The sequence below is a fragment of the Lepidochelys kempii genome, chromosome 8, assembly GCF_965140265.1.
Source record: "Lepidochelys kempii isolate rLepKem1 chromosome 8, rLepKem1.hap2, whole genome shotgun sequence".
NCBI classification, from domain to species: domain Eukaryota; kingdom Metazoa; phylum Chordata; order Testudines; family Cheloniidae; genus Lepidochelys; species Lepidochelys kempii.
This window is the reverse complement of record NC_133263.1, coordinates 52,129,094-52,154,470: the sequence shown is the minus strand read 5'-3', so window position 1 is coordinate 52,154,470 and position 25,377 is coordinate 52,129,094. Positions and strand designations below refer to the sequence as shown.

Genomic DNA, 25,377 nt, shown 5'->3' with positions numbered 1-25,377 from the left:
TTCAAGGGCCAAATACAGTGTCTTCACAGAACTCAGCCCAGGAAATGAGACCTCATACCACAAAATATATGGTCTCTCATGTAGCAGCTCAAAGCAAAAAACACAGGGCCTTGGGCTAGCCACATGGAAAGATAATTTATACTAATTCCCAGAAACGACCCGATAAACTCTATTGTAATTTAAACCCTTACTTTAAGAGAACTGGGTGTCTTTGGAAAACACAAAGACATTCAGAAACACAAGAAAGGTGGGAAAGATAGTTTAGCAGATAAGCACAAGTCTGTCAGTGAGTTCTGTTCCTGTGTCTGTTAGACTTACTGTGTGACCACAGGCAACTTGGGTGTTTAGGGTGGGATTTTCAAAAGTGCCTACATGAGTTTGGAGCACAAGTATCAATACAACTTGCACTCTTAATTCACTTAAGCACGTTTGAAAGACCCACCCTTAACCTTTATACCTCAGTTGTCCCCTCTGTAAAATGGAAATATTTATCTCACAGAGGTACTATGAAGGTTAGTTCTTTAACGTTTGTAAACTGCTTTTAGATCCTCAGACAGAAAGCCCAAAAGAAATGCAAAGTATTATTCAAAATAGGCAAAGAAGAATGTTCGTCTTAACAAATCATGCTGGAGATATACAGGATAGTAAAAGAGTTCAACAGATTTGGATGTGTGCAATTATCCAATTTCTATGAGCAAATGTGATATGTGAAGGGGCACAGAATTAAGACTATTTAAAAGAGGTATCCTTTGAAGTGTCAGCATCAGAGTTAAATATTAGCACCCTATTGTGATGAATGGGAAAGATGCCAGTTCACACCTCACCAGAACTACTGCTTAGGTATAAGACAGCACTACATGGAATCATATTCAAGAGGTCATCTTTCCAACATAACTGCAAGAAACATACTTAAAAAAAAAAAAAAAAGAAGCAAGCTTGCAATTTGCACAATTTGAAGCTGCTGTGGATGCCAGAAAAAAAGTAGTACAAGTGGTCCCGATCCACCCCAGGTGTCAAACTCATGCTCCACAGAGGCCCCTCCCACAGATCTAGGAGCAACAATTTTCAGCTCTGAAATAACTCCCATCAGACCTTCTTAACAGAAGGTAGGCACCTGCTACACAAGTCCTGAAGAGGTTGTAAATTATGAGGAAAAGTAGATCCAAAATCCGATCTCTCACTGGACAGCCTAGAGGAACAAGAACCCAATGGCGTTGGGGCAGTATCCCTTATAGAAACAGAAACTTTACTCTATTTAGTCCAATATAATCCTATTGCCAAACAGTAGAAAAAAGTGTGGCTGAGAAAGGATACCGCTGTGCCCCATGCAGGAAAATAGACCCTACTTTACCTCCCTGATTGTGGAATATGAAAGAAAGCTGGCATAAAGTTCACAGCAAAAATAGTCTGAATATGTATTGCTTTTGTACAATTCAACACAGGAATTGGAGCACAGCAACTGTCATGCCAGATCAGACCTATGGTTCAACGTCCAGTATCCTGTCTCCAACAGAGTCCAGCACCAGACAAGTCAGAGAAAGGTGCAAGAAACCACCCAGTTCCTAGCAGTTCACAATTGGCTTAATATCTCTTCTAAAAGCTATTGTAGTATTAACTATGTAACCAAATCCCTTTCTGAATCTTGCTCAGTTTTTAACCTCAGTGATATCCTCTGGCAATGAATTCCACAGCTGAATTGCATGTTTTGTGAAAACATATTTCCTTTTATCAGTTTTGAATTTGCCTCTTTCAATTTCATTTAATCTCCCTTTGTTATTGTGTTATGAGACAGGAGAACAGAACGTTCTAATCTACCTTCTCTAGATAATTCATTATTTTGTATACTTTTATCATGTCCCCTCTTATTCACCACTTCCTTTCTAAAGTAAGGGATTCCAACATTTTCACTTTTTCCTTCATATGAGTTTTTTTTCCATTCCCCCCAATTATTTTCTGTACCCTTTTCTAAAACCCCATCTAATTGTGTAATAGCCTTTTTGAAATGGAGTGACCAATACTGCAGGCAGTATTCTAGATGAAGCTGCACCACTGATTCATATAATTGAATAGCAATATTTTCCATAGTATTTTCCAACCTTACGTATCCTACCATCGTATTTGTTTTTTTGACTGCAGCTGCACATTGAGCTGAGGTCTTCACATTGAACGGTCCACAATGATTTCCAGGCCCATTTCCCAAATTGATAATTAATTTAGACCCTTCTAAGGTATATGAGTAGTTGATTTTTTCCCTCCAGCGTGAATTGCTCTGCGTGTACCATCAATATACTTCGTTTGTCATCATGTTGCCCATTCACCAACCTTGGTTAGGTCCCTCTGATGTGCTTCACAGTCTTCTGTGGACTTGACTAACCTAAATAACACTATATCATCTGAAAAAATTGCTTTCTCACTGCTCACCCCCCTTCCCAGATCATTGACAAATATACTAAACACAAGACCTAGTACAGAACTTTAAGGCACCCTCATTATGCACTTTTTGCCAAGATGAAAATTGACTATTTATTCTGTCTCTTGGTCAGTTTTTGATCCATGATAATACTTTACCTCTCACCCCAAGACTACTTAGTTTCTTTAGCTGTCTCTCATGAGGAACCTAATTAAAACCCTTTGAAAGTCTATGTAAACTGTGCCCAACTTGTTCTTTTTTATCCATTACTTTGTTGACATGTGCAAAGCATTCTAATAAGTTAGGGTGATACTATTTCCTTTGCAGAAACCTTGCTCATTGGACTCTATCATGTCATCACATTTTACAACATTTTTTGTTCTACTCAATGAGCCGGTTGGAAATCAATGTCTCAGGCACCCTCTCTGAAGTGAGCTGGTGCCAAAAAACAAGACAAAACAAAATAAAAACAAGAGAATAATTAAATAATTAACCCAATAGTTCCATACCTGTCCAAGTGAAAGGCTGCCACCTCCGCATTGTGTCTGTCATATCCAGCATATGGCTCTCCTTCTACTACGTAGTCTCTGGCATATCTGTAAATGCAATGAATAATGGAAAAACAAAATGATTTATGGGGGGATTCTCCTCAGTAAAGTTAAGAGAGTCACATGAGCAAGAATCATTGAAGTGAAATTGGCTCTGGGTCACCTCCAAAATGATTTCTTGTGGGAGAGGAGGAATGAGTTGACTGATATTAAAGAGTGTAAAGATTGGTAGAGAGGTACATAGTGAGAACAGGGCAGTCACACATTGATCTGAATCTCCTGGTAAACTGGGACCAGTCAAACAAAATGAGTTTTAATACAACCAAAATGCACGGTCATACACCTCAGAGCAAAGGATACAAGCCATACCTATAGAATCAGGGACTGTATCCTAGGAAGTAGTGACTCTGAAAAGGATTTAGAAGTCATAGTGGACAAAACTCAACATCAGCTCCTAGATGTAAAAAGTACTAATGCAATCCTTGCATGTATAAACAGACTGAGAGGTGACTTAATTACAGTGAATAAATATCTTCCTAGGGCAAAAATACCAGGAATTAAGAGGCTCTTTAACAGAAAGAGACATAACAAGAATCAGTGGCTGGAAGCTGAAGCCAGACAAATTCACTGTTTTTAAAAATAAAAAAGAAAAGAAAAAAGCCTTCTAATCTGAAGACGATTAACCAATGTAACAAATTACCAAGGAGAGTGGTGGATTCTCCATCTCCTGACGTCTTCAAATCAAGACTGGATGCCTTTCTATAAGATATGCTTTAGTCAAACACAAGTTACCCCCATACTGATCCTAGTAACAGAGTGAAATTTTATGGCACATGATATACTAATGATCTAATAATCCTTAAAATCTGCAGCTAGTTAGTGCAAGTTAGACAATTAATAGCCCTAGGGACTATCCAGAACAGCAGCAGTGTATGTCTGCCACAATATCTGCTAGTGTGCTTTAATCGTGACTCACCTTTTGGGTGGGAGGATAATTTATGACTAAGGGTATGTCTACACTACAGATTTAGGTTGAATTTATAGAAGTCGATTTTTTAGGAAGCGATTGTATACAGTTGATCGTGTGTCCCCACTAAGCGCATTAAGTCGGCGGAGTGAGTCCACAGTACTGTCGCTAGCCTTGACTGTCAGAGCATTGCACTGTGGATAGCTATCCCACAGTTCCTGCCATCTCCACCACCCATTGGAATTCTGGGTTAAGCTCCCAATGCCTGATGGGGCAAAAACATTGTCGTGGGTGGTTTTGGGTACGTCATCAGTCGCCCCTCCCTCCGTGAAAGCAACGGCAGACAATTGTTTCGCATTTTTTTTCCGTGCGGACGCCATACTGCTTTCAACAGACAGTGCAGTAGGACTGCTAACCGTCGTCATCGAACCACCGCTTTCGATGCAACTCTGCACTCCTGGTGCCATGAATCCACCTTCCAGGTCCTCTATATGACCGTCATCATCCACTGCTTCAGCTGCAAATCTGCTCTCCTGCTCATCTCGATAGCGAATTTCTCCATGTTGGCTGTCATGGGCTCCCGCTTCTGCTGCAACTCTGCTCTCATGAATCCACCTCACAGGTCCTCTCGTCATTCTCTATAAATATCTATTCTCGTGGCATCTGTCGTCAGCCACTGCTTCCACTGCAACTCTGTTCTCCTGCAGATGACATACCATGGAAAGCATGGAGCCCACTCAGATCACCGCGGCAGTTATGAGCATTGTAAACACCTCATGCATTATCCTGCAGTATGTTCAGAACCAGAACCTGCAAAGGCAGGCGAGGAGACAACGGCAGCACGGTGACGAGAGTGATGAGGACACGGACACAGACTTCTCTCAAAGTACAGGCCCCGGCAATTTGGACATCTTGGTGGCAATGGGGCAGGCTCATGTGGTGGAACGCCGATTCTGGGCCCGGGAAACAAGCACAGACTGGTGGGACCGCATCGTGTTGTGGGTATAGGACGATTCCCAGTGGCTGCAAAACTTTCGCATGCGTAAGGGCACTTTCATGGAACTTTGCGACTTGCTTTCCCCTGCCCTGAAGTGCAAGAATACCAAGATGAGAGCTGCCCTCACAGTTCACAAGCGAGTAGCGATAGCCCTCCGGAAGCTTGCAAAGCCAGACAGCTACCGGTCAGTCGGGAATCAATTTGGAGTGGGCAAATCTACCGTGGCGGCTGCTGTGATCCAAGTAGCCAACGCAATCACTGAGCTGCTCCTATCAAGGGTAGTGACTCTTGGAAATGTGCAGGTCATAGTGGATGGTTTTGCTGCAATGGGATTCCCTAACTGTGGTGGGGTGACAGACAGAACGCATATCCCTATCTTGGGACCGGACCACCTTGGCAGCCAGTACGTAAACCGCAAGGGGTACTTTTCAGTGGTGCTGCAAGCACTGATGGATCACAAGGGACGTTTCACCGACATCAACGTGGGATGGCCGGGAAAGATACATGACACTCGCATCTTCAGGAACTCTGGTCTGTCTGAACAGCTGCAGCAAGGGACTTACTTTCCAGACCCGAAAATAACCATTGGGGATGTTGAAATGTCTATAGCTATCCTTGGGGACCCAGCCTACCCCTTAATTCCATGGCTCATGGAGCCATACACAGGCACCCTGGACAGTAGTCAGGAGCTGTTCAACTATAGGCTAAGCAAGTGCAGAATGGTGGTAGAATGTGCATTTGGACGTTTAAAAGCACGCTGGGCCGGGCAACAGAATTCAGCTTGCAGGCAGCCATGGTAAGCCAAAGTCTTTTGGCTTCTTTAACCTTCATAACATGTGGGAATGGTTTCAAACAGCAGCGCCCTTATTTCCCATACCAAACACCCGTTGGTGCCCAGCCGTGCATGTGTGATCTCTCACACCAAACCGGCAGGCCCTCAATGTAAGCAGCAAAATGCGACCTTGTACCGAAAGCACATGTACTATGTAATGTTAACAGCTTGGTTCACCGTGAAAGAGTCTACCCATTGTTCTCTAAAAAGTGTCTTTTTAAATACTACTCTCCCTTTTTTCCCCTCCCGCAGCTGCAAATGTTTCAACGCTCCCCCTATCGTCTCCATCCCAGAGGCTAGCGCAGATAAGGCAGCGAAAAAAAACCACACTCGCGATGAAATGTTCTCTGAGCTCATGCAGTCCTCCCGCACTGAAAGAGCTCAGCAAAATGCATGGAGGCAAGTAACGTCAGAGTGCAGGAAAGCACAAAATGAACATTGGGTTGGCCATTTAAAATGGGCTGTCCATTTAAAAGGAGGGGCTGCGGTTTTCAGGTTAACGTGTACTGCAAACCCAACTAACCCTCCCCCACCACACCCAAATCTCTGGGATGATAGCCACTGGGGAGAGGTGAAGCAAACAGCTGGGATCATTTCTTTTCAGCCACAGGCAAACAGCCCAGCAGGAACGGCCACCTCTGAATGTCCCCTGAATAAAATTCCCCTATTTCAACCAGGTAACCATGAATGAGATCACTCTACTAAGGCTAATACAGAGAGATAAAGAATGGATTTTGCTTGAATGCCAGCAACTACCGGGATTATACACTGCCATGCTTTGTTATGCAATGACTACATGCTACTGGCCTGCCGTGGTAAAGTGTCCTACCATGGATGGACAGAATAAGGCTGCCCTCCCCAGAAACCTTTTGCAAAGGTTTTGGGAGTACCTCCAGAAGAGCTTCATTGAGATGTCCTGGAGGATTTCCACTCCATCCCCAGACACTTTAACACTTTTCCAGTAGCTGTACTGGCAGCAAATGCATCCTAAGTCTTTAGGGCAAATTAATCATTAAACCCGCTTGCTTTTAAACCATGTATTATATTTACAAAGGTTCACTCACCAGAGGTGCCTTCTCTGCCTTCAAGGTCCGGGAGCCCGCCTTGGGAGGGCTGGGAAGAGTATTGGATCCAGTGTGGCAGTTCCTGGCTGCCAGGGAGAACGGTTTCATCCTCCTCCTCCTCACCTTCCTTGTCCCCAAATCCTCGTCCCTGTTGCATGAGACTCCCCCTTTGCAGGAGTCCATGCACGGGGTGGGGTAGTGGTAGGGGCACCCCCTAGAATTGCATGCAGCTCATCATAGAAGCGGCATGTCTGGGGCTCTGACCCGGAGCGGCCGTTTGCCTCTTTGGTAGGCTTGCCTTAGCTCCTTAAGTTTCACACAGCACTGCCACGGGTCCCTGTGATAGCCTCTGTCCATCATGCCCTTGGAGATTTTTTCAAATATTTTGGCATTTAGTCTTTTGGAATGGAGTTCTGATAGCACGGATTCATCTCCCCATACAGCAATCAGATCCAGTACCTCCTGTTCGGTCCATGCTGGAGCTCTTTTGTGATTCTGGGACTCCATAGTCACCTCTGCTGATGAGCTCTGCATGGTCACCTGTGCCATGCTGGCCAAACAGGAAATGAAATTCAAAAGTCCCCAAGGCTTTTCCTGTTTAGTGCATCTGAGTTGAGAGTACTGTCCAGAGTGGTCACAATGGAGCACTCTGGGATAGCTCCCGGAGGCTAATATCGTCAAATTGCATCCACACTATCACAAATTCAACCCGGTGATGTCGATTTCAGCGCTAATCCCCTCTTTGGGGAGGAGTACAGAAATCAATTTTAAGAGCCCTTTAAGTCAACAAAAATGGCTTCGTCATGTGGACGGGTGCAGGGTTAAATCGATCTAATGCTGCTAAATTCGACCTAAACTCGTAGTGTAGACCAGGGCTGAGGCTATGATTTAATCATGGGTATTTTTAGTAAGTGTCATGGACAGGTCCCAGGCAAGAAACAAAAAATCGTGGCCTGTGACCTGTCCATTACTTATACCATAAATATCTGATTGAATCTTGAGGGGCGGGGCAAGAAACAGGATGCTCCCAGAGGGGGAGCCTGCAACATCAGTGACTGTGGGGGGAGTCCTGGGGAGCCAGCGGCTGCTTCAGCCACCACTGTGGGGGAGCCCTGGGGCCAGCCGCTGCTCCAGCTGCCCCAGGACCACTGCTGACCTGTGGCTGCTCCCACTGCCCCTGGGACTGCTGCTCAGGCAATCCCAGGAGCCAGCTGCCAGGGGCCACCAGAGTAGCAGCTGGTCCCGGGGCCATTCCAGCAGTGGCTGGTGTGGCTGGCTGCAGGGCCGCCTGAGAAGCTGGATTCAGAGCCACTACAGCAGTCTGCGGGGCCAGCTGCTTGGGTGGCCCTGGGATCAGCTGCACTGGCCGTTGCAGAAGTCACGGAGGTCCCAGGTCACTGAGCCCTACTTATGACCCTGAGGTGAGGTCCAGTCAAATCCTTGCTTTAGAACATAAGAATGGCCATACTACTTCAGACCAATGGTCTATTTAGCTCAGTACTCTGTCTCCCGACTGTGCCCAGTGCCAGGTGCTTCAGAAGGAAAGAACAGAACAGGGCAATTATCAAGTGATCCATCCCCTGTCATACAGTCCCAGCTTCTGGCAGTTAGAGGCTTAGGATACCCAGGGTTGTGTCCCTGATCATCTTGGCTGATAGCCATTGATGGACCTAACTTCCATGAATTTATTTATTTCTTTTTTTTAACCAAGTTACAGTTTTGGCCTTCACAACATCCCCTGGCAACAAGTTCCACAGGTTGACTGTGCCTTGTATGAAGTAGTACTTCCTTATGTTTGTGTTAAACCTGCTACCTATTAATTTCATTGGATGACCCCTGGTTCTTGTGTTACGTGAAGAGGTAAATAACACTTTCCAATTCATTTTCTCCGCACCATTCATGATTTTATAGATGTCTATCATATCCCCCCCCTTAGGTGTCTCTTTTCCAAGCTGTACAGTCCCAGTCTTTTTAATCATATGGAACCCCTAATTATTTTTGTAGCCCTTCTTTGTACCTTTACCAATAGTCATATATCTTTTTTCAGATGGGGTGACCAGAACTGCATGCAGTATTCAAGATGGGGCATACCATGGATTTATATAGTGGCATTAAGATATCTTCTCATCTTTCTATCTTCTCATCTATCCCTTTCCTAATGGTTCATAACATTCTCAAGAGCCAGCGCACCATGCCAGCGGCTCCTCCAGCGTGGTTGTACCGCCCCCAGCCCTACTAACTGCACTAGCAAGACCAGGGACAGCTGCCGGTGAGCATGCTACCCACCCCAGCTGCTCCTGGGAACAACAGCCTACCAGACTGCTGCTTCCACTGCTGCGGTTCCTGGCAGAGCCCTGCAGCTCCGTGGATACCAATTTATAACCGCAGATATAGATTTAGTATCCGCACAGGGCTCTACTTTTTTGACTGCCCACTCAGTCTGCTAACTCTCCAGCAGATCTACTGGATTCAATCAGAAAGATGGTAAATAGAGAACCTGACTACCTGCTCTGAAGCTGAGTGTGGGCAATTGCTTAAAAACTTCCAGAATCCTATGAAAAAGAGGCAGGGATAAACTCCTACATCCTTGCCAAAAATTCCCCTCTGCATCCCCTCTTTTCTCACACGCATTGCATACCACCACAAATTGTCTGGTGTTCCTAAAAACATTCCTGGTTGTACATGTCCTTGATATGTACAACCATTTTGCCGGCCTGCAGACAGACATTCCATTACTGGAATGTAATTTAAGGCTTTGTGAAGTTCTTTATGGCATTCAGTTGTATAAAAAGCACTATAGAAATACAGTAACAAGACATGGTATTTACAATATGCATGCAGTATCCTGTGTAAGCTGCATCACCACCACTTCAATGCAAAAAGTTCATACTATTTCAATATAGTACAGCCCCATGATAGAACTCCAAACCAGTTGTGCAAGTGGCCATTAGAGAAATGTTACTGAAAATTCCAGCAGTCCACCTTTTCCTAAAGGAAAGTTAGTTTAGAAGGCATTACAGGCATACACAAGTCACATAAGCAGCCTTATGGTGGAATGAGAAAATGTTCAATCAAGGCAGAAATGCAATTTCCATATTGACATATACAAGGAAAAACGTAAAACACTACATTCCACAGCTAGCAACACAGCCTTCTAGGCCTAGTTTGAAGATGACCATCAATTTCCACTTCCTGCCCGCCCACCCCCACACCGAGTCTCACTCCCATAAGGCACCCAGATCATGACACCTAGCCTCTCACTGTGGAATGCTACATGAATCCTCTTCAGGTACCTGGCATCTGGCCAGCAAACACTGGTCAGAAGCCAGTGTTCAGAAATGCAAGGTTTGACCAACCTTGTTGATTATGCCTCTGAACTATAGAGAGGTTGGGTTTGGAGGTCAATGCTGAACATCTCAAGTTCAGCTGGCAGACAAGCTGAATATTACCAAATCGCCAGCATGGCTCGATTCCACCTTCTGAATGCTAGACTGCATCATATGCAATATGGACATATATCAGTTCACAAATTAAAGAATCAACAGGGAGGAAAAAACCTAAATAGGGTGTTTTATCCAGTCACTGATAGATATATTTACCTCTTAGGTTTGAAGACCACTTTCTGTCCCCCTTCAAGTATCAGCAAAGCTTTCAGCTGGGTCCCTTTGTAGCCCACATCAGCTTTTATAATTTTCTTGGTAGCCATGGCATGCATAACAGCCCCTAGCTCTGGCGTCTCCTCGGGATACACTTCCCGTGGTACCACCCACTGGGCGGCAATCTCCCAGGGGGACTGCAGCGTATGATCAAGTCGGGGGTCTAGCTCCACACGCAAGCTTGCCATCATGCGGTGAAAGGCCCGCTGGTCCTCCCGGTTGGCAGCTGAAGTGTCCAAGTTGTCAATGAGGAAAACTTTTGTGAAAATGAAAATGACAAGGAGGATGGTGAGCAGTACCACTCGCTGCTTTAGCTTCATGGTGACCTTCAACCCTTCTCCCCTGACCCTCTCTTCCAAGGGCTACAAGAAGTCTATTAGAGATCAGGGTCAAAGGGGGATGTTAATGCATTTCATTCATAATTTTCACTCTTGTGGGTCTATCATCACTGAAGTATCTTCTGGTACCCCTACAAATTAACCAAAAAAAATATATATATAATATATGTATATATATTTAAGTTTCACAGGTACCTATCCTCTGGTACCATCAACTCAAAATCTAGTCATTTTTGCTAAGCATGTTAAAGAGTTCTGCATTTGCACCCCAGCCCCAAATTTTCCTGCTAATTTTTGTGGTTTCTCAATCCCATTTTCCTCTTCTGTAAATACTCTCCCCTGTTGCTGTGTGAACGCCCCACACAAACAAGGGAAATGGACTGATACAGTTAAACAAACGATATACACAAAAGGCTGCCAAATATAGGAAACATTATCTAATTATTGCATTTGTAACAACTAAAATTGGTTGTAACTACAGTAGGAAAAACATTTTGAAAGAATTATTATTTAAGTTGATGGCATCACATTTAAAAGCAGAAAAGTCTTGTTTTTTTTAAAAAAAAAAAAGGGGGTCCTTATAATATCCCCAAGTTCTCTGCACTGCCCCCAAGAAAATCAGAAGTGTGACATCAATTCCAGTATATTAAATCCATCCTTCACAGCAGGTTGCAAAAGTGATAGCCACAAACATCTCCAGAGCAAGCAAATAGAGGAGAGACAAACAACAGACAATCAACAGCCTCACAGACACAAAGGAAGTAAAAAAAAAAAATATCACCTTGTTCTGAAACTTCAGCCCAAGCAACTATGCTGTAGCACATGTGTGTCTTCATATTTAAGACAGATGCAAGACATCTCCCTGTTCAATAAGTCTCTCCTGATAAATCGTTATCAATTAAGGCCCATCTGATGAGCAGTTAATCAAATCTAGTTAAATTAAGTCAAGAAAAGAATATTCCTACATTATTAATTAAACATAACCAGAAAGCAAATGAAAACTGACACGACATCTCCATCACTGTGGGACACTCATGGAGCTGGCAGAGATTGCACATAGGAACGTAAACTATTTTTTTCCAAAATGGCCACAAACTGCACCCTAAGCTGTAGATGCTCACTGCGATGAGCAATAAATGGATGAGTTACTTATTCAAGAAATAAGTAATACACGTGCACTTGCTAAGTTATTTTACCATCAGTTTTACCATCTACAACACAAGGATAGCCAAAGTGCATCCCACTGGCCAAATGCAGATCACAGCCACCCTCATCTTCAGCATGAAAGTTGTGGCCTGCTTGCTCAGATCAAGATGGACTACATTGCATATGAAGATCAGTATGTGACCTGATATATATACCCTGCACTGAAGAGATGAATGTAGCTGCAAATCTACTTTGTTTTAATGAGATAGATATCCTTGGGCTCTTTGCAAGTCACCACTGCTGTCCTCAGGGAGGCACAGTACGAGCATTCCTGCATAAAATCTTAATGTTAGACTAAAACAGTAAGATGGGGGACAGCCTGCTGACCCACTTTTAAACCAGATTACAAAGTTACAGGCAGGGACAAGCAGTTCCACACCCATCAACAGATCTCCATATTTTGAAACTGACTCCTTGTGTAACTGGTTAACAGTTTTAAATGTGCAGCATAAAATATAGTAACTTTAGCCCCATCATTTTCAGTTTGTTTCATTTGTGAGGTGACAGCTCAGTTCAGATTGCTCATTCCTGGTCACACATCTTGCGTCTCAAACACTCTTGATAGCCCCGGTTTGCAGATATTAGTATGTAAACAATGTCATTGTAAAGGCAACTTGCATGCAGCGGACGTGTGAATAACTTATTTAATGTGATTAGTCACTCAACACACCAAATTACATGAAGGGAAAAGGAAGAATTAAAAAGGAGGCCAAATGCCTGAGCTGTTTCAATCTAGCACTACAGGCACCTTATCTATAGAATACTTATCTGATCTGCCAGTTATAAAAAGAACCTCTACTGGTACTGATCGAAAATGAGCCAGGACATTCACATAAGCTAAAATTCCTCCTTCAGTTCTATCTAGGAAGGGCAGAATTTCTCAGAACAGAATGTTTGTGGTATGCAGGTTGGCAATGGGAATCAGCAGTACTGATGGCAAACCTTCACCTGACCAAAAAGGCCATACTCCTGCAAGTGCAGGATACAGGACTTATCTTCACTGCAACAGTTAGCTCAAATTAGTACACTAGAGTTACTCCATGCAAGCTAGTTTGAGTAACCACACTGCAAAACACCACTCAAACTACACATAATGATTAGATTAACAGCTGCTGAGTTATAATCAGTGTTATATCACCAATGCATTACTTCCTAGAGCAGGGGTTCTCAGATTTTTGTCCTGATGACCCCTTTCACACAGCAAGCCTCTGAGTGTGACCCCCCCCACCCACATATTAAAAACACTTTTTGATATATTTAACACCATTATAAATGCTGGAGGCAAAGTGGGGTTTGGGATGGAGGCTGACAGCTTGCAACCCCCTCCCCCCCATGTAATAACCTCGCAACCCCGTGGGGTCCCAACCCCCAGTTTGAGAACCCCTGTCCTAGAGTTTTAGCAGCATTTGAGCTCCAATCACCCCTTGACTTATGGTTAACTAGCTCAAACTTAAAGCACCACTTAACTTGAGCTAGAGATGTGTGTATGTGGATGGGAGTTGGGTTAGGAGCTCAATCTAACATTGCAGTGTAAGACAGCCCCCCCCCCCCGACATTAAACGAGCGGTTCTCAAGCTTTTGTACTGGTGACCCATAGCAAGCCTCTAAGTGCAACCCCCCCTTATAAATTAAAAACACTTTTTTGTATATTTAACACCATTATAAACGCTTGAGGCAAAGCGGAGTTTGGGGTGGAGGTTGACAGCTTGCGACCCCCCCATGTAATAACCTCACTACCCCCAGAGGGGTCCCGACCCCCAGTTTGAGAACCCCTGCATTAAACACTCATCTTGATCTTAACAAAAAGACCAAGCAGATTAACATGAACAGAATTTTATCTTCAACTCACTATATCTTTATTTATTTCTTCATTCATTCACTTTATTTCACTTCATTATTTTAAATGTAACTAGTATAGGAACTTGCTTTCTTTTGTTTCCTTTTTTAAAATATCTCAGAGGTTTATTAGAGTTAACACTGAATCATATAGCCCACTTCAGAACCACTACTATCTACAATGGAAACACTTATTTATGCTTTATTTATCCCAATACTAGACAGATTAAAGCACTAAGTGAAAGAGTCTCACACTGAGTACCTAAAATTTAGGTACCTATATATAAGTGGCCTGATTCTTAGAAATGCTGAGCAACCACAGATTCCTTTGATTTCCAAGGGAGCTGTTGGTGTTAAACACTTCTGAAAAACAGACCACTTATACAGGCACCTACACTGCCCTTCATTGTTATCTCCCTTCCCACCAAGCCTTCTGTGTGTGTTGTTAATTGGTATTTAATAAAAACATACTCTGTGAAAGATAACTATTCTTTGTCTCCTACACATGGTGGTTGCTGCTGGAATTAATACTCAGTGGCAATTCGATCATTTGCCGAGAACAAATCACGGTCAGGAATCTACAAAATTTTAATGAAAAGCAGCAACAAAGCATGGCAGAGTGCTGTAATGACACATTACTGGATCTCATTGTCAAAATGGTACCTCAAAGCCTCCCTGATTTGAACTGCCCCCCACTGTACTCCTCTAATAGCCATAGTATCTGGCTGCTCAAAATCAGCCACCAGGTGCTCAACCCCAGGGAAAACTTTTAACCCCTTAACCTCACAAATATTACGGCGCGCACAGCAGGCTGCTATGACCATGGGAATATTTTCCTCATTTAGGTCCAACCTGCCATAAAGACAGCCTCAGTGTGCTTTAATCTGCCAAAGGCGCATTCTACCATCATTCTGCACCTGCTCAGCCTGTTGTTGAAGCATTCCTTGTGGCTGTCCAGGTTTCCCATGTAAGGATTCATGAGCCACGGGAGTAAGGGGTACACTGGGTCTCCCAGGATCACTATGGGCATTTCAACATCCCCAATTTGAATCTTCTGGTCTGGAAAGAAAGTCCCTGTTTGCAGCTTTCTGTAAAGTCCAGCATTTCTGAAGATGCATGCGTCATGCACCTTCCCGGACCACCCCGTGTTGATAGTGAAACGGCCACAGAGATCCACAAGTGCCTGCAATACCATAGAGAAGCACCCCTTTCTATTGATGTACTCTGTCACAAGATGGTCCAAGGCCAAAATCAGGATATGCATGCCATCTATCGCCCTGCCACAGTTAGGGAATCTCATTGCTGCAAAGCCATCCACTATTTCATGCACATTGCCAAGAGTCACAGTCCTTCGTAGCAGTATGCAATTAATGGCCCTGCACGCTTGCATTAACACAGCCCCAAAGATGGACCTCCTGACTCCAAACTGCTCTGCAACCGACCACTGGCAGTCTGGAGTAGCCAGCTTGCATACAGCAATTGCCACACGCTTCTCCACTGAGAGGGTAGCTCTCATTTTGGTGTCCTTGCGCTGCAGTGTTGAGGTGAGCTCTGCACACGGTTCCAGGAAGGTGGCTTTCATATCTGAAAATTCTGCAGCCACTGCTTGTCAACTCAGACCTGCATAATGATGCAATCCCACCATTCAGTGTTTGTTTCCCGAGCCCAAAAGCGACGATCCTCCGCATCCAGCTGCTCCGTGAATGTCAAAAGTAATCTGGTGTTGTTTCTTTCCAGGGCTCATAGCAGGTTAGGCACCTCTGATTCATGTTCAGATTGGGTGTTCATGATATACTGCATGACGAGCCATAACGTGTTCATAACAGTGACAACAGTAGAGAGCAGTGCAGGATCCATCCTTTCAGAGAGATGGCGGGTGCACAGTAAACAGGGATCGTTGAAAAATGCCTCGAAACGCAGTCGGAAGCCCATGGAAAAATGGATCATGGGATGTTGAGCCCCTACCATGATACACTGTGACCCATTCCGCCTTCCCACACCACCTGGCTGCAGAAGGTGGTGAGTTGCACAGTGCACTGCTCTCTCTGTCGATGCTAGAGTACCAACTGTGGACGTGCTCTGCTGAAAGAAGGAGCATTGTGAAAACATGTACAAGCAATGTAATTATACTGGGTTTTAATCACTGGCATAACTTTTGTCCACAAAACCCTTAGTGTAGACAAGGCCTGAGAAAGTCCTTTCACTCAATGTTCTTATCATAGAATATCAGGGTTGGAAGGGATCTCAGGAGGTCATCTAGTCCAATCCCCTGCTCAAAGCAGGGCCAATCCCCAATTTTTGCCCCAGATCCCTAAATGGCCCCCTCAAGGATTCTCCAGCAACCTTGCTGATTAAACAAAAGGCACAGTCCAAGAGTTTTATTACCTAAGTAAACTCCATGTACACACCCCAAGAAGAAAAGAATCACCCTTCTCCCATGTTACCACATCGACATGTCCCAGAAAAAACAAATCAACATTTGAAAATAAAAACAATGCCAGGTTTTTAATATTGCTGTTGTTGCTTTTCACTAAGTTCCCACAGATAATTCCTTATGGATTTCAACTCTGATTGTAGACAGTTCTGTATTATTTGCAAACACCAAGCCTTCCTGTCCCATGCCCACATTACAGCACTTTTAAAACACCAAAGCACATTCATTATGCACACAAACATCTCAACTAAAGCATTCCCATCCACTTATTAAATAAAAACATATCACAATACTTTCCTGCCAGACTGGAAGGTTATTCATGCTATAGCCAAACAGCAGCTAAACCATTCCCTTCCCCAAACTGGCACTCTCAGTGGCGGCAACACACCATAATCAGCTCTCTACTACTTGTGGAGGAAATGGAATCCATTTATATTCTTAAGACTTGAGGTCCTGCAACAGCCAACCAACCACCTCTAAGCAAACCCAGCACCACTTTCCAAAAGCAAAAACAAACAGCAGGCATAGCACAAAAGCAAAAGGGTGTATACTCTGGCACCTGAGAAATTGGAAAATAACTGTACTTGGAGGCCAATGCCATTACAGGGACAGAATCAAAATTATCTATTAAGGTGCCTGTCACAATATTGTCTGGACATAATTTACAAGACTTTGACTTGGTCATTAAGATTTTCAGATAAGAGGAACATTAAGACAGAACAAGAGAGGCCTCCTTAGTCAGATCTGGACCCAGAATTTCATAGCTCAGTGACATGAAATAAGCCTGGGAATAAATGCATCTTACAATTTTCTGAATGTACTCAAGTGCATGCTTAAATGGACTTTTGTCTCCTCTGAAAAACGTAAGAGCTGTCATACTCATTCAGACCATGTTTCAGAGTAGCAGCCGTGTTAGTTGGCATTCACAAAAAGAAAAGGAGTACTTGTGGCACCTTAGAGACTAACACATTTATTTGAGAATAAGCTTTCATGAGCTACAGCTCACTTCATTGGATGCATGCAGTGAAAAATACAGAAGGGAGATTTATATACATAGAGAACGACCTTTTGTAGTGATAATCAAGGTGGGCCATTTCCAGCAGTTGACAAGAATGTCTGAGGAACAGTGGGGGGTGGAAAATATTGGGAAATAGTTTTACTTTGTGTAATGAAACATCCACTCCCAGTCTCTATTCAAGCCTAATGTAATGGTGTCCAGTTTGCAAATTAATTCCAATTCAGCAGTCTCTCGCTGGAATCTGTTTTTGAAGTCTTTTTGTTGAAGAATTGCAACTTTTAGGTCTGTAATCAAGTGACCAGAGAGATTGAAGTGTTCTCCAACTGGTTTTTGAATGTTATAATTCTTGACGTCTGATTTGTGTCCATTTATTCTTTTACGTAGAGACTGTCCAGTTTGATCAATGTACATGGCAGAGGGGCATTGCTGGCACATGATGGCATATCATATTGGTAGATGTGCAGGTGAACAAGCCTCTGATAGTGTGGCTGATGTGATTAGGCCCTATTCAGGGGACACCATCATAGGGCCTAATCACATCAGCCACAATATCCTGAGCATGGGGTTGTGTCCCTGACCATCTTGGCTAACAGCCATAGATGGACCTAACCCCTATGAATGTATCCAGTTCTTTTTCAAACCCAGTTATGCTTCCAGCCATCCGAAATACTACAACACTACTAAATATTCATAGTTTCTTGTGTAAGAATATCCTATGAACAGGACTGTAAGGTTCATCATAGTAAATATGGGGAAATTTGCTGAACAAAGTTTCCAGTGCAATTTATTTCAGCCTTGAGAGACCAATTTCTACTGGCATCCCCCCATTCCATTCTGGCAGATTCCTTGGTAGCTTACCCTCTCGTCCCCTACATAGATCTTGTCAGCATAGAATTGTTTTATTCACATACTCCCAAAAACATTATATTAGAATTCGCAGACACTCTTACCACCTCTCTTTCATTACTTGGTGATTGTTCTGTACTACCCTTGTGATCTAGTGCTTAAGGCTTCCTGTGAATTTACTGGTCTATTGCGGTGTCTCCCTTAGTCTGTAGCAACCTCCACCATACAGCCCTGCAGGCAGTTCTCGGAGGCTGGGCCTATCCTAGAATTTTTTCCTGAAGAAACACCTTCCATTGTACCTCCACCAGTGGCAGCAGCAGCGAGAGGTTGAGGAGAGACAAGGTACTGGTTGGTCACCAGCATTTTAACACTATGGCGTGGAAACCGGACATGAAGATAAAAATGTCAGTAACCACCAGCATTCTTTTAAAGACACCAAAACTCCCCCTACTGCTACTACTGGTGGAGCTATAAGCAAAGGGGTAATTTAAGGAGCCTAGTGTATAAAAGGTCTTAAACTGATAAAAAAGGACATGTATTTCCTTCTAGGTTTGGTGTCGATGCTAAGAACAAGTTTATTCAGCTGACAAATAAAAAGATGCATTAAAAACTCAAACTGAGATCTGAAAATCTATCTGCAATCTTAAATAATAATAGGCCCAATCCTGCCAGATGATGAGCCCACCCTATCTCCGCTGGCCTCAACAGAAGCTGAAAGTAGTTAGCACCTCTACAGAACCAGAAACACAGATTCTGGGATCAGATCTTAGCTGCCAATTTTGTTGACAACGTGCAAGACAGTACAAAATCTATCTGGCTCTCCTGGGACTTTGGTTTGCAAGTGGAAATAAATCTTGTTTTCTCTCTGACTTGTACCAGCCAAGGGTCTGGCCTGCAATGTTGAGCCAGGCTCACATTTTTATTTTATTTTTTTTCTCCTCTAACAGGAGCCTGAGTCCATGCTTCTTATGACAGCCATATTAACACATATGCTCAATGGTAAAACTTGCTTCATTTTTTTCACCATTTGACAATGTCATTTGCTGAATCACAGGTTTTACCTCCAAGCTTCCCCATAACCATAACGGCTGTTCGAAGTGGAACCAACTTACTGAAAAGGCAAAATTTTCCAATTACATACAATTACATAAGGTGGGGAGGTTTTTGTCTGTTTGTTTTGAGGGGTTTATTTTAGATCTAACTGCAAAGGCCCTGTAGAATGGAAATAAGGTAAAACATCAGAAAATTATTTGCTTTTGTTGTAAGATACACAGCAAAAGGTCTTGAGTGATCACCCATAAGACTGGAAAAGTCAGCCAAATACGGACTGAACGGCACTGAATGCTTACGATATGCATCTGAGGAAGTGAGCTGTAGCTCACGAAAGCTTATGCTCTAATAAATTGGTTAGTCTCTAAGGTGCCACAAGTCCTCCTTTTCTTTTTACTGAATGCTTAGAGATCGTTTTAAGTAAAACGATCACTTAAGGCAGTTTTCCTGTTCATAGATACCAAGGTCAGAAGGGACCATTATGATCATCTAGTCCGACCTCCTGCACAACGCAGGCCACAGAACCTCACCCACCCACTCCTGTGAAAAACCTCTCACCTATGTCTGAGCTCTTGAAGTCCTCAAATCGTGGTTTAAAGACTTCAAGGAGCAGAGAATCCTCCAGCAAGTGACCCGCGGCCCATGCTACAAAGGGAAAGCAAAAAACCTCCAGGGCCTCTTCCAATCTGCCCTGGAGGAAAATTCCTTCCCGACTCCAAATATGGCAATCAGCTAAACCCTGAGCATATGGGCAAGATTCATCAGCCAGATACTACAGAAAATTCTTTCCTGGGCAACTCAGATTCCACCCCATCTAATATCCCATCACAGGCCATTGGGCCTATTTACCATGAATATTTAAATACCAAAACCATGTTATCCCATCATACCATCTCCTCCATAAACTTATCGAGTTTAATCTTAAAGCAAGATAGATCTTTTGCCCCCACTGCTTCCCTTGGAAGGCTGTTCCAAAACTTCACTCCTCTGATGGTTAGAAACCTTCATCTAATTTCAAGTCTAAACTTCCCGATGACCAGTTCGTATCCATTTGTTCTTGTGTCCACCCTGGTACTGAGCTTAAATAATTCCTCTCCCTCTCCAGTATTTATCCCTCTGATATATTTATAGAGAGCAATCATATCTCCCTTCAACCTTCTTTTAGTTAGGCTAAACAAGCCAAGCTCCTTGAGTCTCCTTTCATAAGACAGGTTTTCCATTCCTCGGATCATCCTAGTAACCCTTCTCTGTACCTGTTCCAGTTTGAATTCATCCTTCTTAAACATGGGAGACCAGAACTGCACACAGTATTCCAGATGAGATCTCACCAGTGCCTTGTATAACGGTACTAAGATCTCCTTATCTCTACTGGAAATACCTCGCCTGATGCATCCCAAGACCGCATTAGCTTTTTTCACAGCCATATCACATTGGTGGCTCAGTCATCCTATGCTCAACCAATACTCAAAGTCCTTCTCCTCCTCCGTTACTTCTAATTGATGTGTCCCCAGCTTATAACTAAAATTCTTGTTATTAATCCCTAAATGTATAACCTTACACTTCTCACTATTAAATTTCATCCTATTACTATTACTCCAGTTTACAAGGTCATCCAAATCTTCCTGTATGATTTCCTGGTCCTTCTCTAAATTGGCAATACCTCCCAGCTTTGAATCATCCACAAACTTTATTAGCACACTCCCACTTTTTGTGCCGAGGTCAGGAATAAAAAGATTAAATAAGATTGGTCCCAAAACCGATCCTTGAGGAACTCCACTAGTAACCTCCCTCCAACCTGACAAAAGTTCACCTTTCAGTAGGACCCACTGTAGTTTCCCTATTAACCAATTCCTTATCCACCTTTCAATTTTCATATTGATCCCTATCTTTTCCAATTTAACTAATAATTCCCCATGTGGCACAGTATCAAACTCCTTACTGAAATCTAGGTAAATGAGATCCACTGCGTTTCCTTTGTCTAAAAAATCTGTTACTTTCCCAAAGAAGGAGATCACGTTGGTTTGGCACGATCTACCTTTTGTAAAACCATATTGTATTTTGTCCCATTTACCATTGACTTCAATGTCCTTAACTACTTTCTCCTTCTAAATTTTTTCCAAGACCTTGCACACTACAGAAGTCAAACTAACAGGCCTGTAGTTACCCGCATCACTTTTTTTTCCTTTCTTAAAAATAGGAACTATGTTAGCAATTCTGCAATCATACGGTACAACCCCTGAGTTTACAGATTCATTAAAAATTGTTGTTGTTGGAGGGGTCTCAAGGTTTTACGGTACTGCTAGGTAGGCTATGAGGTCTAATGACAGTATAACAACACTAACCTTCACTGTAGTGTATTAGAGTTTGAGACCTGAGTCAGAAGTGGCTGGAGTACAAGACAGCACTCAAACAATCCCTTTTTACTGAAGATTAGAGAGCTGGGGGGGACCTTTGTCCAGTACCCTTCAGCCCATAACTATTTTACATTTGGGGACAATGTATACCTTCAAATCAGCAGCACTGCTTTGGGTACCCACATGGCCCCACAGTATGCCAACATTTTTATGGCCGACTTAGAACAGTGCTTTCTTAGCTCTCGTCCCCAATGCCCCTAATCTACTTGCACTACATTGACGACATCATCATCATCATCTGGACCCATGGAAAAGAAGCCCTTGAGGAATTCCACCATGATTTCAGCAATTTCCATCCCACCATCAACCTCAGCCTGGTCCAGTCCACACAAGAGATCCACTTCCTGGACACTACAGTGCTAATAAGCGATGGTCACATAAACACCACCCTCTACCGGAAACCTACTGACCGCTATGCCTACCTACATGCCTCCAACTTTCATCCAGATCACACCACACGATCCATTGTCTATAGCCAAGCTCTACAATACAACCGCATTTGCTCCAACCCCTCAGACAGAGGCAAACACCTACAAGATCTCTATCGGGCGCTCTTACAACTACAATACCCACCTGCTGAAGTGAAGAAACAGACTGACACAGCCAGAAGAGTACCCAGAAATTACCTACTACAGGAGAGGCCCAACAAAGAAAATAACAGAACGCCACTAGCCATCACCTTGAACCCCCAATTAAAACCTCTCCAATGTATCATCAAGGATCTACAACCTATCCTGAAGGACGACGCATCATTCTCACAGATCTTGGGAGACAGGCCAGTCCTTGCCTACAGACAGCCCCCCAACCTGAAGCAAATACTCACCAGCAACCACACAACAGAACCACTAACCCAGGAACCTACCCTTGCAACAAAGCCCATTGCCAACTCTGTCCACATATCTATTCAGGGGACACCATCATAGGGCCTAATCACATCAGCCACACCATCAGAGGTTCGTTCACCTGCACATCTACCAATGTGATCTATGCCATCATGTGCCAGCAATGCCCCTCTACCATGTACATTAGCCAAACTGGACAGTCTCTAGATGAAAGAATAAATGGACACAAATCAGACGTCAAGAATTATAACATTCAAAAACCAGTTGGAGAACACTTCAATCTCTCTGGTCACTCGATTACAGACCTAAAAGTTGCAATTCTTCAACAAAAAAACCTTCAGAAACAGACTCCAGCGAGAGACTGCTGAATTGGAATTAATTTGCAAACTAGACACCATTACATTAGGCTTGAATAAAGACTGGGAGTGGATGTGTCATTACACAAAGTAAAACTATTCCCCCATGTTTATTCTCCCTCCCCCACTGTTCTTCAGACGTTCTTGGCAACTGCTGGAAATGACCCACCTTGATTATCACTACAAAAGGTTTTTCTTCTCTCCTGCTGGTAATAGCTCACCTTACCTGATCACTCTTGCTACAGTGTGTATGGTAACACCCATTGTTTCATGTTCTCTGTGTATACAAAATCTCCCCGCTGTATTTTCCACTGCATGCATCCGATGAAGTGAGCTGTAGCTCACGAAAATTTATTCGCAAATAAATTCGTTAGTCTCTAAGGTACCACAGGTACTCCTTTTCTTTTTGCAGATACAGACTAACACGGCTGTTACTGTGAAACCAACAATTATAGTGTACTGTCTAATGGTTAGAGCAAAGAACTTTGAGTCAGGACTCCCGCTTTCCATTTGTGGCTGCCGCCAACTGGCGGTGTGACCTTGGACAAGCCATTCTGTGCCTCAGTTTCCCCATCTACAAAAGGGGATAATATTTTTCGAATTGCTAGGACATGCGAGTATAGCTTTAATTGTCGCCTGTAAAGTGCTTTGAAATGCAAAAACGAAAAGGATCACAGAAGCCTCAAGTATTATTCAGATACCTTTCAAAGTCAAGTGGAGGAGAATTCTTGGGGGACCTCTCACAAGAGCAAGATCTTCTTATCTGAATGATCAGCTATGCTTGGGAAAGGCTCACAACCAACGCAGGGAAAACTGCATTAAAGACCCGTCTCTACCACAGGCAGCTACTGTAAAGCCTCTCAAGGTTTCCAATGCAACTTACTTCCACCCTTGCAGACCCACCTCTGGTGGGTGACTGATCCCCTCAGAGGGGGCCACTCTCCCTATCGCCCAACAGAGCAGGGTGGCTACAGACGGGACGCCACACGGCCCCCGCGAAGCGGGGAGTCCTCCAGAAGAGACCCCGATGCCCCCCAGGGCTCGCTATCCGCCCTCCACAGGCGCCCCGGCACCGCACGGGGGGGTCGCTGCTGCTCTCCTACTGGACCCGGGCGCCCCCTCCCCGTATGCACGGGGCCCGTCCCCACCGAGCCACGCAGGCAGCTCTGCCCAGCGCAGCGGAGGGCCGCAGCCGCAGCCCTCCGAGGCCCCCAGGCCAAAGGGGTCGAGCGCGGCGGGCCTGCCCCTGCCGACCCCACTCACCTGCCCCGGGGCCGCCAGCGAGAGGCCAGCGCGCCGCTCCCCGGAAGGCTCCGCCCGCGCCCCGCACTCACCCCGGCCGGCGCCCGCGCGCCATCCCCGGCCGGCGCTGCCAATGCCAACAGCGCCACGAGCTGTCTAACATGGTGGCGTCCGGCGCCCCAACCAATGAGGCCGCCTCATCCGCCGCCACCGACCAATGAGGCCGCACCTCTCCCTGCTCCCTCACCGAAAGGCCCGGAGGGGCTCCCGAATAGGGCAGCTCTTTTAACACGCCAGCCAATGGGACCGGCTCCTTGACTTCCACCCCCGCCCACAATATTTCCCTGACAGCCAATAGGATCGTGCCTAATTTAACTCCCTCCACCCCAGCCAGGGCGTCTGTGTAAGCCCCACCCAATTAACCCTTCCCTGAGTGAGACCTGGGACCAGCCAGCAGCCACTGAGGGGCGCTGCCCAAATTGGGGGGGCGGCTAATGCCTGCTGCTGGGGAGGGGTAGCAAAAAGTATCTAGGGCCCTCCCCTACAGATTAGGGCCGGGGTTCTCAAACCGGGGGTCAGAAGCCCTCAGGGGGTCATGAGGTGTCAACCTCCACCCCAACCCCCCATTGAATCATAAAATATCAGGGTTGGAAGGGACCTCAGGAGGTCATCTAGTCCAACCCATTGCTCAAAGCAGGACCAATCCCCAATTTTTGCCCCAAATGGCCCCCTCAAGGAGTGAACTCAGAGCCCTGGGTTTAGCAGGCCAATGCTCAAACCACTGAGTTATCCCTCCCCCCTCCACCGACCTCCAGCATTTATCATAGTGTTAAATATATAAAAAAATGTTTTTAATGTATAAAGGGGGTTCGCACTCAGAGGCTTGTTTGTAATAATGGCTGGGCAAGGAGACAGGAGATAAGGAAGGAGGAAGATTGAGACAGAGTAGAAGGGGTGATACTAGGATTCGCTGGGCAGGGAGACAGATGGGGATGAGAAGGCAGAGGAAAGGAGACACACTGACTATGTAGGGAGAATGGGATTGAGTTGAGGAGCGAGGGGTGGGGAAGAGATTGGACTAGGACAAGGAAAAGTTGGAAGGGCCAGGCAGGGGGAAATAGGCAGAAGACTTTGTGCCCACTGGAGCACACGCCCCTCCAAAGTCTGGAATAGAACCCAAGATTCCTGAGCCTTATTCCTCTGCTGTCAGCAAATAGCTGTGAAACCAGCTGGCTGTGCGTCTCATCCCCCTCTAGTGCTGGTCCCCACAGAGGATGAGGATGACAACCTATTACTGTTATCAGTTACTCTGTTAACTCAT

General features: G+C 44.6%; 1 protein-coding gene across 9 annotated transcripts in view; it reads right to left on the bottom strand.

Moving 5' to 3' along the window:
* Positions 1 to 24,287, bottom strand: part of FAM20B (FAM20B glycosaminoglycan xylosylkinase) — a 48,869-nt gene extending 24,582 nt beyond the window's left edge. For 2 of the 9 annotated variants that reach the window (XM_073356507.1, XM_073356515.1), the window contains exons 1-3: positions 24,149 to 24,287; positions 10,418 to 10,943; positions 2,920 to 3,006 (exon numbers count right to left, since the gene is read on the bottom strand). In XM_073356507.1, the coding sequence (XP_073212608.1) occupies positions 2,920 to 3,006; positions 10,418 to 10,794 (464 nt within the window). In that variant the 5' untranslated portion in view covers positions 10,795 to 10,943; positions 24,149 to 24,287. Of the gene's footprint in view, positions 1 to 2,919; positions 3,007 to 10,417; positions 10,944 to 11,593; positions 13,221 to 14,771; positions 15,937 to 23,515; positions 23,591 to 24,077 lie in introns of those variants that run through there. The other 7 variants (XM_073356513.1, XM_073356508.1, XM_073356509.1 and 4 more) reach the window with 7 other exon arrangements.
* Between the last annotated feature and the right edge of the window lie 1,090 nt (positions 24,288 to 25,377).